At 48.9% G+C, this 12,809-nt stretch overlaps 1 protein-coding gene across 1 annotated transcript in view; it reads right to left on the reverse strand.

Annotated features, from left to right (window-relative positions):
• Positions 1-6,815: 6,815 nt before the first annotated feature.
• LOC116943235 (protein transport protein Sec23A-like) overlaps positions 6,816-12,809 on the reverse strand; it is a 35,477-nt gene continuing 29,483 nt past the window's right edge. Inside the window, exons 17-20 of the mRNA XM_032955930.2 lie at positions 12,397-12,483; positions 10,995-11,150; positions 9,473-9,538; positions 6,816-7,981 (exon numbers count right to left, since the gene is read on the reverse strand). Of these exons, the coding sequence (XP_032811821.1) occupies positions 7,892-7,981; positions 9,473-9,538; positions 10,995-11,150; positions 12,397-12,483 (399 nt within the window). The 3' untranslated portion in view covers positions 6,816-7,891. The remainder of the gene's footprint in view (positions 7,982-9,472; positions 9,539-10,994; positions 11,151-12,396; positions 12,484-12,809) is intronic.

Consider the following 12,809-nt stretch of genomic DNA (forward strand, 5'->3'; position numbering starts at 1 on the left):
AACCCGCGTGCTCTCTCTCAAACATCCTGGGCTACACCAAGACGTATACTAAAACTTATTTGAAAAAAACAATCTACTATAATTCCAGGAACTCAAAAGTGTGTAGGAGGGGGGGGGGGGGGTTTGGGTTTGGGGGTGTCTCTTTCTCTTGAAGACAATACATCGTCAGGCTTCCAGTGGCATTGTTAAATAGAATCATCAGGAACATAACTTTTGGAGCCCTTGGCTCGTCATCGGGGAAGGAGAGGTCACGAATGGGGGGGGGGGGGGGTGCCGAGAGGGTGAGGGGGGGGAGCTAACACGGGAGTTGGGATATCCGATTACCCTGGTGGTGGTCGATGAACTCTGCCGATTATCGTTTCGATTATTCAACTAATCGGATAAGACGGAGACACGAGACAAAAAAAAGGTTTCAGCTCTGAGCCCACGTGTGCCGCTGGACGTGAAGGTGAATGGAGGAAGGGGCTTAGTGACGACATCATCATCAGCAGCAGCACCATCGGCATCGACGAGGGTCTATCCTGACGTTTTGATGCGAGATATTATTGACGAACCGATACATCACTGCGTGGCTTACAACAATAGTTTATCGTTATGGTCAGCCATGGCCTATCGGCTCCTGGATGAAGGCTTCTCCACACACTCACCCCGCCACAGTGGTTGCATCTCACTGCAGAAACAAGGGTGAGCGATCTTGACTTGGGGGACATCCGGGTTGACTCCAGAGTGTGCAGCAGTGTGCAGAAGCAGCAGCAGCAGCAGTCATGGTCTATCCACAGCTGAATGAAGGCCTCCACGAGAAGCTGCCGCCGTCTGAGTTTCGCGATGCAATGATGGAGGGGGGCAGGCAGGGGGTGACATCCCCCCCCCCCTGTGCTCTAGTGGCAACCACCATGGCATATGTAATGAACAACAGCGTGGAATAACAAAACAATTATTTAAAACGCGGTTTAAATTCATTTTGTTCAAATGCTTCATGATGCGATTAGGCAAAGAGGAGCGGCGATAGAAAAATTCGGCTCGAGGTGCGACCGTGTGAGACAAATCAAATATTGGGGGCCCCCACCTGACCGATTGCCGCACCCTCTGAGCTGATAATGTCGTCACTACGCCACTGGATTGCGTAATGGGCGCTGCACGTGGCTCAGCCGGTCAATGCCAAAAGTTGGGGGGGGGGCAAGTCCCCCCTTGGTCCACAACATTTTTCACTGCGGTACACTTCCATTAAAATGAATTAGGCGGAAAGTTATTAACACGCCGATGGCTCACACTCATATTGTGCTGGGACCCGCTCGCGATCTCACGCGAACGGGAGCGTAAAATAAGTTCACGTCTCTCACGGGGGGGGGCTCGTCTCAGCTACACCCCCCCCCCACCAACCCTTGCTGTCCGTAAACTTTTTTTTTCGATGCCCGGTTCCCCACGCCGTGCGGTTCGACCTTGCGCGGGAACGGGGAGCACGCCGCGCGACGAACCCGGCAAGGCACACGATGGGGGTTGGCGGCCAAGCACCACGCCCGGCCGCCTTTGTCTCCCCGATGGCGCTGTTAACACATCGCACCGAGTGCTCATATGAGGCCGAGTCGACCTCGGGGAAGGCCCAAGACCGGTGCAGGTAATTGTCACCGGTGGTGACCGTGAGAGGGAATCGAACTTGGGTCAGCCGAGTTCGTTGCGCAGCGCGCTAACGGCTGCACGACAGCATTTCCCGCACCTCCGATTAGCACGGTTGGCTACGTACGGCGCGAAAGAAGTTCAACATACAGTACACACATGGATGTGACAACTCAGCAGGTTTGTGTGTGTGTCTTGTGTGTGTGTGAACTCACGACGAGATGTCGTGGGACAGATGTGGTACGCCTCGACGGCGTGGATTGACAGCAAACCCTGATCGTGAGATTGCAGGATCCCATCCTCGCCGGCGACTGTGCAACTCGCCGATCCGGTTTCCCGCCCCCCCCCCCCCAAACACGAAGCTCGCGTACTCGGATCAATTGAGACGCGGTTCAAAGCATGCAAGAAAAATCGTGCACACGCATGGATTCTGCAACAGTGTGACGGTTTGTTGTTGTTCTCCCAGCAACCACGTCATCAGAGAGACAAGTAGTTGAGTCATAGCAACACGCGTTTGCATATTCGCAAATGTCCGTTTGGCTCTGGTTTGGGTATCCAAAATGTGGGCAAGCTTTTCATTCATTTGTTCGGTTCGCATTCGAGCCCAAGTCCTTAATGGCAAGCAATACAATGTTACGCGAAGATTTTGTTCCGATCGGAAAATCTTTTCACGAGAAATGCCCCACGTTACGCAAAAGCACTGCGATTTCAATTAACTCAGGCATGATGTGTGTAAGTACGTGTGCATCCTGAGTGTGGGTAGTGACGGCGCAGTGGTTAGCGGTCAGGGTCAATAACGGTGGCGAAATTTTGAACCGGTCCAGGGCCTCCTCTAGGTCAACTTTGCCTCAAATGAGTACCTGGTGCGGTGTGTAAATATTGCGACGAGGGAGACAAATACGGCCGAGTGTCGTGTTGGCCACCCACCCCGTTCTGTGCCGTGCCGACCTGCATAGGTGCTCGCAAATACCACTTGACCCAACAGTCTGTTAAGGCTATACTGGGGGTCTCTGTCTTCACAAAGATCGTGTGAACGCGTGCCACACGTGGCGTAGAGAGCGCACTCTCATTCTTAAAATAATAGCAATCAGCGCCCTCTATACGTCACGTGGGACGCAACTGGAGTAACTATCAGGCGCGTGCAGCTTGTTAAAAAAAAAACATCACTTTAATTTCCTTCTAACAAATTTATTTCGGAAAGACCAGAGAATGGCAGACCGAGTCTGTAACTCTATGAACGGAAGCGATGATTCGTTTCACCCAACACCCGGGCCAGCTGAGAACAATAGATGTTTTCCCGGCACGTGACACTAATTGGAAATTCACAACGTGGCATTATTCGCCATGATTAAGCCATGAACCATGGCATCTCCGTCAAAGGATGGCGAGCAGTGTCGGCGCGGAATGATCACGCCTATTACATGCCTTTCCCAAGCTTCATAATTGATCATGCAATTTGAACGCACATCACTTATCTATTTAAGCCCGCAGGGGTGGGGAACCTTTTTTTCTGCCAAGGTCCATTTGGATATTTATATAACATCATTCGCGCGCCATACAAAATTATCAACTTAAAAATTAGCCCGTTATATTTGGTCAAACATTTAATTAACTCACCCCTAATGTGATGGCTGGAACTGCTTCTCTTTGGTGAGGCGTGTGATGATGTTAGCTGGTATTGATGATGTTGCTACTCGCAACTGCTTTTCCAGGTTTGCTCCTAGATTTATTGAATTTCGAGTCCCGCCTGCGGTTGCCTTGGCAGGGCCAGACCTAATGATTTTGCGGTGCCTTATACGGCCCGCGGGCCGGAAATTCCCCATCCCTGCTTTAAGGGGTGCTACGGTGGTGTGATGTTATTTTCCTCGCTTGGTACGCACGAGGTCGGGGGTTCGATCCGACCCTGACGCCTGCTGTATATTTGGAGGTTGCACGTCTGGTCGAATTTTTTTTTTCTCTCCGGGTCCTGCGGTTTTACCCTCCACGTTTATAAGTATGCATTGATAGTGATTAGAATATTTTGCTGCTATACATTTCCACGTGATAAGCCACTTTGTGGAGCTCTCATTTGTGGCCAGTTCGCTTCTGAAAAAATAAGCGAATACCTTTGTGGGCTTTACCTGGGTTAAATAACCAATTATTTAGTTTTATTTGTATATTTTTCAGTTATTTGTTTCCTATACTTAGCAGTTCTGTCGTGTTTTCTGTATTATTTGTTGTTGTAACGTTTTTACCCGCCCCTACTGGACATCTATGAAAACGAGCTTTATAGCTCCTCGGATTCCTCCTGAATAGATAAATATATGCTGGGGCACTTTAGCTTGTGTTGGATCTGAGATTGTGCCAGACTGATTCGGTAAGCCTTCAACTATACATATATACCTCATTCTCACGCTTTCCCTCTTCCATTTGCAAGGAGGTTTCAACGACGCCTGTGTTTGTGCGCAATAATTTGCTTAGAGCGGTGGTGCAGTGGTGAGCGCGGTCTGCTACGAAGCCGGCTAACCGAGTTCGAATCCCACCCACGGGCTAACTTCAGGAGCGATCGAGTGATATCTGAACCGGTCCCGGGTCTCCACCAGGGTCGAGACTCGGCTTTGTAAATGAGTACCGGATGCGGTGTGCATACATCAACACCGGGGAGACAAAGGCGGCTGGGCATGTAATACGTCTTCCTCGCCACACCACCGTGACGGGCCCCGTGATGGCTAACAGGTTGCAAACAGCACTTGCTCCAACAGCTTGTGCAGGCTATAGGGTGTTCTTTGGCTGTTTTTGAATAACCAATGATCACTCACTCAGGGACAGAGTCATCACGGCTCCCACAATAATAGTTATCATAATTATCTTAAGAAGCTGAAATCGTAATTAATAAGTCATCGTGTAACAATACTTATAATTTCAACTTTCAACGCGCGCGGTTATTCACTCGCTCACGAAGCGAGAGCACGACTGTGGAGGAACCACAGTGACCAGGCAGGTAATCCGCGCGCCAAGCTCTGCGGTCCTCTGTGTATCAAGATGTGAACGGCGAATGAATGAGCGTTCGCCTGTGGGAGGAAACCGGAGCGACCGGAGAAAACCCACGCGGGCGAGTGGGGGGGAGGGGGGGTGCAAGCTCACATCCCGAAAAACATGGAACAGGTGGATTTCGCATTGGCATTGTTACTTTAACCGCGTTCTCGTGGCAAGCCACGGGGAGTTTCGCAACACTTGCGCCATCCACCAACCCTCGCTGCCTCCACGGTGCTAGATCCGTCAGCGCCGCTGCCATTCAGGTGCATTGTCCGCTGCTGGAGTGAGAAAGTCGCTTCGCGCGGATCCATTGTGAAGGTCATTGAAAACGCTTAAGAGCATTGCCTTAAACGTGAATCCTGCAAGAGGTCAACCTTCATAATCTTCACAGCTCGTGAGAACGGCTTTGTTTTGTTTCAAGTGATCAGTAGTTTAACGCCACCTTGAGTCAATCTCGTGAACCGAGGAGACTCGTGTTTTATCGCTGAAAGTCGAGCAAACCAGGGTAAAGGCACAGTCTTGCTCACGCCACTGCTGGCTGAGAGATCTTTAAATCGACGGAGCTCCACAGAGCTCCCTCCGAAGAGGGTACTTGGCCTCCTCTTCCACGCGGACCAGACGTCTTGAAAGAAGTCGGAAGGACTCCACAATTACTTACCCCACCACACGCGACCTGCCGATCGACAAATGTAATACGATCTGCTGGGTGGACGGTGGCAGGGGGTAATTGATAAACTTACCCCTTGCTTCTGTGGCGCCACGGTGGCAAGATGTTCACTACCTCGCCATGGGTGGAGGAGGCCGTGGGTTCGATCCCGACCCTGATGCCTGCTCTATATATTTGGAGCTTGCATATTTTCCTCGTGGTCGGGTGAATTTTTTCTCCGGGACCTCCGGGGTTTTTCCCTCCACGTTCAGAATCAACATCACGCGTTTATTTGTCCGCTATAAATTTACATACGTGATAAGCCACTTCGTTGAGCTATCATTTGTGGCCAGGTCGCTTCTGAAAAAGAGCCACATAGCTCAGTGGGCCGTTACCTGGTAACATAAAAAATTGTTTCGTTTTTAGCTGCTGAGCTGGGAGACGGAACCGACAGCTCTTTAATATCATTATGCGCCATCTCACATCGGGGATCAAAGAGGAAAAATTTATTCCAATGAAAAGTGGATGGCAGGTCATGGCTCTTAAGCAATTGTTCAGACTGGTGGGCAGCTTTAAATAGTAGCTGCACTCATGTGCTTGGACGTTTATCAGCCTAATGAGGCCTACTCTCAAGAGGGCCGGGCCGGGGGGGGGGGGGGACACACCCGTTAATTGTGTGACTGCAAAACCTTAACAGTTTGCGTCACAATTTTGGCCACACACCGTCAACACCTTCTATCTCATCATCATCATCATCGCCATCATGTTAACGAGGGACCCGCCGGGAGGGGCTGAATGTAAACATGTCTTGACAAGTTCACTTTTTTTTTTAAATCGATGCGAAATTAAATGCCTAGCTTCAGAGTTGTGCAAAGGTGTGGATGGGGGGGGGTAATTATATTACCTAAGAGTGTACGGGTCATTGTCAGTACACAGCCTCCATCCAGCAGCGGAGGGTTGTTTCACCGTGCTTCAACGCGCCGGTCAGTTGCGGGTTTGGCGAAGGGAGTACCCCAAGAACTGGTTCAAATGTAATTCGCCACTGACGTTAGCCGTGCATGAGAATGCTCTGCTTGCTAGATTCGTCATGCCACTCCTCCTCCCTGTGGTGGCATTACAACAGTCCATTGGTAAAAAGAAATACATTTTAAAAACACATCGTTCAGATGGTTAAGAAATTAAGGTTTGGGCCGGGCACTTGGTTAGAAGGGATCGACCGACGCCGGATGATGGTCAAGTATGAATGTACGTTGAACATCTTTCGCACCGTACGTAGCCAACAGTGTTAATCGGAGGTGCGGGGGAAAGACAAGGAGAGTGACGGAGTGCAAGGCAAGGCAAGGCACGGAAGGCGTCCAAGGGAACCTCGACCGATGAGACAGAGCTATGACATCGACTCGTGTGTGTGTGTGTGTGCGTGCGTGCAGGTGCTGGGTGGATTGGTGATGTCGACCTTTTACAGAGGAATTAATCTAGCAGAGGATTGACCATGGCCGATGATTTAAAGACGTTATTGTGAAGGAAACCACCGAGAAGCACGTTCCCTTTCATTCGGTTTATTTTGTCTGATGACCCTCACACTACATAGAAACGGTAAAACATTTAAAATGCTGAAGGCCATTTCAAATAATAATAATAATAATTTCCCTGTAATTTAAAACATCTAAAAAAAATCACGATACTCTTATGAACATTTCCAAAAAAATAAAATATTTTTTTTTCCATCCGGTGCTAAGACAAGTGTGCGCTATCGTTGACTTAACAATTAAATACTGTCCCTATTACAGTATTAAGTTACATTTAAATAAACTACATGGAAAGACACGTTTCTGTAAGCGGGCGTTTGGTCACCCTGGCGTGTGCTTGGTCAGTGTGCAGCCAGTATTGCTCCGTCGTACAGACAACTGTCCGCAAGAAAAACCGTAATTCGGATGGCACTGGGGAATCGCGGCGTGCGCCCGGGAGAGAGGTGACCGCAACCTTTCATACCCTGGCTTCTTTAGAAAAAAAGAAGCAAAGCAGCGCCACCGCTAAGTACAGTGTGGAAAAAACGTTAACGATGAAAACCACCATTGTTTTAACCAAAGTAGTCACAAGCAGACAGCCCCTGCCCCTCCCCCCCCCCCAATGATTCACATCGACGCGAATCGTCCGCGAGTCTTGGCTTGGGTTTGCCACCTGTGCCTGGTTACCCCCCCCGCCCCCCCCCCCCCTCAGAATCGACCTCAGCACGTCCCGGTAAAATCTGTGGGAATTCGGCAACCTGCTAAGTCTTACCCGAGACATCAAAAGTCCCCAATTCTCTTCAGATGCATAATAACAATTATTATTATAATACATCCAGGGTTTCATTACTCGTGGATATATTTTTCGGTGGTCGCCAAAACCCCCTGTGGCATGCTGGGGGGAAAATACTTTCTGGAGCGCAGCCCCATCGACAATTAAAACCCTGAACACAATTGCACTCAAGCGTGGCTCTTCCTTCTTTATAACGATCTTGTGAGATTCTTCTTCCAAAGATATGTCGCGTTTGTTTCGTTTTTATATATATATACCGCACAGGTGACAACCCTAGCGTCGAGCGCGAGTCCGCAGGCTCCGTTATTTGCACGCATCCTAGTTGGCACTGGATACGGCCAGGCGCTTGAGGTGGTCCATGAAGACCTGCAGGCTGACGTCGTCTGTGAGGATGGGCGCGCCAGACTCCTGCGTTAGCACACACCACGACAAGGCGGGGGAGGTAGCGTTGATGAGATCTTGGCTGGTAAGTGCACGGTGCCAGTATTTCTGCCGACACAAATCATCGTCCAACCTCCGGTCGGCAGCACACGGGCAACTGGATCAGCTTACACCCCAAGACGGCAAGAGAGAAGGACCCAGAGCAGTTTTGCTAAGTCTACTTACCCACACACTCGCTCACCTACCCCCACTCATCCGCTCACTCACCAAACTCACCGGCATACTTATGAAGTTTCTCGCATGCCTATGTGAAACTCACTGCCGGTTACTGTCTGGGATTTGTCACTCACCGCCAGCGAGTCCTGCAGAAGCCTCGGGCAGGAAATGTTCTGCAAAGCTTACATATACCGTTCTTGGCGAGAGGCTGTGCGCTATAAGACATTACTCAAATGCCAATTGTACTCGTTATCGCTGGCTGCGTCCTCACGAGACAGCTGGCTGCGCCCCAGACGGACGCTCTTCCGCACACAATTAAGCGCTTGTAACACCTTCATTGGGCACTGCCCATTTGGAGCGATAGGCCTCATCAAGGGACCGCATCTCAAGAGACGGCAGATGAAGAGGTTTTTTTTTTTCCTTTTTTTTTTTAAGCGCGTGTAGTAAAGCCACCGTTGTCGTTCCACTTGTAAGTGGAAATGTAGAAAGCTGGACGAGGATGGGGCGAGCCACCAAAAACCGTTCAACAAAATCCTTTTCCACAATGCAAATTTTTTTATATATATGTCACATCACCTGACCCGTAGAGTGGGCAAAAACTTCAAGTGACAGGTCGACTGCTCGCTGCCTACATTACGATGTTTTTCAAATCATTCAACTAGTAACGACTTCTTGAATTATCTTGGCTTTCACGATCATCATCGCCATCATCAGCCGCAAACAATCTACCGCTAGATAAAGGCCTCCCCAAGCCGTCGCCATCGGTACTGCGATGTACCTGTCTAGCCGTGGGAACTGAGCAAATAAATCGTCATCATCCGACTACTTTATTGGTGTACTGATGGCCGCTTATCCATCGTTCCACTTTTAACCCGAGAAATAAAAGTAGCAGGGGGGAAGGGCCTCGGCGCTACGTGGCTCCCTGTGCACATGGCACGGTGGCGAGACAGCTACTCCAAAGAGCCGCCAGAACTAATGCCCGCGTAAAACGCAAAGCTCAAACGGACACGGGTGTGAGAACACAAGCGCGCAAGTCTCCGTGGTCGTGCCGCTGCGCCGCTCTCCCCGACGCGTCACGTTCAGGTCGTGCCACGCGGTCTTCGGTACGACGCCCGGCATTTCGCTCCACGTGCCGGAGGAGAGCTTCTCCCGCGCGTTGGGAGCGAACAAATGTTGCGCATCGTGCCCAACAGACGTCGAAAATCGTCGCAGAGCTGCTGGGAAAATGTGCCCAAGTTGTGAACTTTTTTCGTGAAAAAAAGTACACGATTTATTAAGTAAAAAACGTGAATCAATCCATACCTGTCCCCAGCCGTACATGTTGTTGTGTGTCTGTGAAGGGTTAACTTTTGACAGCAGGAACCGGGCCTGGAGACGTAAAAAAGAGAAAAAGTGTGAAAACCTCGTGGCGTGACAAAGAACATGATGACACAAATTTTGATTTAAAGCTTTCGTGACTGCAGGGATTCATATTCTTGGTTCTTTCGGTAAAGTCACGTAGAAGGGAAACAATACAATAATAAAAATATAAAACAATAAAATTCTCACGACGTTTCGACTGCAACACAAGCAATCATCATCAGGTGTGAAAACCACAGCAAGAAAATTTGAAAAAAGTGGCGGTTTTTGCGTCCATCTGAATAACAGCCAAATCGCTCTCCGTGGTGCTAACGTTAGGAAAAAAACCGCCACTTTTTTTCAAATTTTCTTGCTGTGGTTTTCACACCTGATGATGATTGCTTGTGTTGCAGTCGAAACGTCGTGAGAATTGTATTGTTTTATATTTTTATTATTTTATTGTTTCCCTTCTACGTGACTTTACCGAAAGACCCAAGAACATGATAACACAAGTTAAAAGTCCGCTGCTAAAGAGGGAGTCATTACTGGAATCATTTCTACCAGTCTGGAAAAGTGGACAGCTGAATATAACAAAAGCAAATTATACAGTATATACGAAAGTGTAATCTTCAAACGTACATTAACTTAATCAATTTAAACATCTCAAAGTGGTAAGGCTTCAGATAATTTGTTGAAAGATGTTACACTGTCCTCCGAATGTTAAGTTGAAGAGTGTGAGTGCATGCGTGCATGTCTCTTCACGTGCGTGTGTTGAGAGCGGTGGCGAAGTGGTTAGTGCGCTGCACTACGATCCAGCGACCCAAGCGTTATTTCCAACCTTAGGATAACATCAGCGTATCCAAATCTGTCCCTAGAACACGCCTCTGTGGATACACCCTCTCTGGCCACTTGTGGGGGGCAGTGTGGCACTTCCTCCGTGCAACAATAACCCAATTCTTTCAACACTTTCTGTGAATTAAAAAAAACTAAAGACAGGAAATAAACTGTTGCGCTACGCACACGATCATTGGGTGTGTGTGTGTGTCTCTGTGTGCGTGTCTGTGTGTAATACTGGAAAGACAAAAGCTTGTGAACAGCACTTGCTCCAACAGGCTGTTAAAGGCTATAACGGGAAAGCTTTGTCTTTGCGTGTATGCGCATATCTCTGTGTGCATCTGTCTGAGTGCACATCCGTCTGTGCGCCTGCAGGCGTGCGCGCATCTGCGTGTCTGTGTGCAGGTCTGCGCGCGGGTCTGCGTATCTGACTATGTGCATCTGTGTGCATGTGTGCATCTGTATGCATGTGTGCATCTGTGCGTGCATCTGCATGCACGTCTGTGTCCGAGTGTGCGTGTCGGCGTGCGGCTTCCCTGTCTCTCGGTGTTGGCGCATCTGTGCACACTGCACGGGCGCGTCTGTGTGTGCATCTGTGTCCGGAGTCTGTGCGCCTGCTTGTGTGTGCGTGTGTGTGTGCACGTGTGCGTGCCTGGCTGCCCCCGTGCTCCGTGTCGATGTAGCGTGGCATGGGGAAGCGCGTCTGCAGGATGTCCTGGGCGTCATCCAGGGGAGCCTTCAGCAGCTGCCGGAAGTTCTCGTACTCGGGCTGGTCCTGGTAGGCTGCCTTCCGCCACTGTGCGATCGTCTGGAGACAAACAATGACAAAGGACCTTCATATAGTCTCAACAGACTTTGGGGCAAGTGCCGGCATGGCACACAGTTAGGTGGGTGGACAGAACCATGCGAGTCGACCTATGCGAGGCCCAGGATCGGTTCAGATAGCTTCATAGCTCATCGGATTCCTCCAGCATAAATATTCTGATTCTGATGATCATCAGTGGCGTTGGCCGTGAGCGAGAAGCGAACTCGGGTAGTCGGGTTCGTAGCGCAGTGTGCTAACCACCACATTACCGCTCTCTAGACACACACACGTATATATATATTTATATATATAACATGATCGGCAAGATGTAACTTTAAAATAACAGGATCCAAAAATACATTCATTGTGTCCGTGTGTGGAAATATTTTATTTGGCTACGTACGAGTGTCAAGGAATTGCAAAGCAATTGCGTTATCTTAAAGTGAACTTAGTTTGGTACAGACGTTATAGCGAGGTCACCGATAGCTTGAATAAAAATGGCATTCACAAAAACATGTACACATGGACTGTGCATTTTCTATTCCATAATATGCAAACATATATGCAGTTAATTATACATTTTGTCTATTAATTGTATAAGCCTATGTCACCTTGTAGTATAAAGAACCTGGTATGAAAAAAAAAGACGCCACTGCTTCTTCTTATTCGCTTGGTCTATCCACATATATCCCACATTTACCCATCTATAGTGTTGGGACATGTGCAGTTAGCGAGCACCTATTAAGGTTAATGGGGAATAGGCAAGAGTGGTTTTGGTCCACACCACGCCCTGTCAGTTTTGTCTCATCTCCCAGTGCTGATGTGTACATGCCACACCATGTGCCCGTTTAAGGTCGAGTTATCCAAGGGGAAGCCCAGAGCCCGTTGTGATAAACAAGCGTCAAGATGTCAACCGACACCGGGAATCAAAGTACGTTTAGTGGATTTGTACCACTGCTACCCTATACATTTATACATACAACGCAAAAAAATAATATCGTTTATTTTATTTTGCTTCGTTCATGCAGATTGCAACTTATAATCGCTGAGAAGCCATGGAGAAGGCAGCCAGGCAGTAGGCCGGCGCTACCAACAATTGCCCAAGATCTGCAGTCATCTATACAATCGGACTGTTTCAGTCAATTACCGAGTGTTAATAGATTCACACTTGAACGAATGAGTGCGGCGAGGCGGCGAGGCAGCGATGCGTGAGTGGTATTGGCGGTTGCTCATGTGCAGGCATACGCACCTCCCCGTGGTAGATGAGAATCTGGAAGAACGTGTCCATCAGGAGGATGCGGTCTGGCAGAATGCTGTTGCTGTCCAACAGAACGGGCTGTGTGGGGTGGAAGACAACATGATCAATCCACTGCTCGATGAATAGTTCCCCAAGCTAGACAACACAGATGAAAAGGACAGAACAATCGGGGCAAGCGGTACAAATGAGACAAATGGCACGCAGACGACCCTACAAAACGAGTCCGATGGTACATAAGAGACGGAGAGTGCAGGCCCAGATGGTAGAAACAAATGTGGCAATCCTGCTCTCTTGCGTTCTCACCCGGTTAAACAAATACACTTGAAAATAAGACAAAAACTGAATAGACTTTCAAATAAATTGTCACAATCGTGGTGACCCCATATCCTGATAACTCATCGGCT

This window comes from Petromyzon marinus, chromosome 17 (genome assembly GCF_048934315.1).
Source record: "Petromyzon marinus isolate PM22_M1 ecotype Great Lakes invasive population chromosome 17, UKy_Petmar_22M1.pri1.0, whole genome shotgun sequence".
In the NCBI taxonomy this organism is placed as follows: Eukaryota; Metazoa; Chordata; class Hyperoartia; order Petromyzontiformes; family Petromyzontidae; genus Petromyzon; species Petromyzon marinus.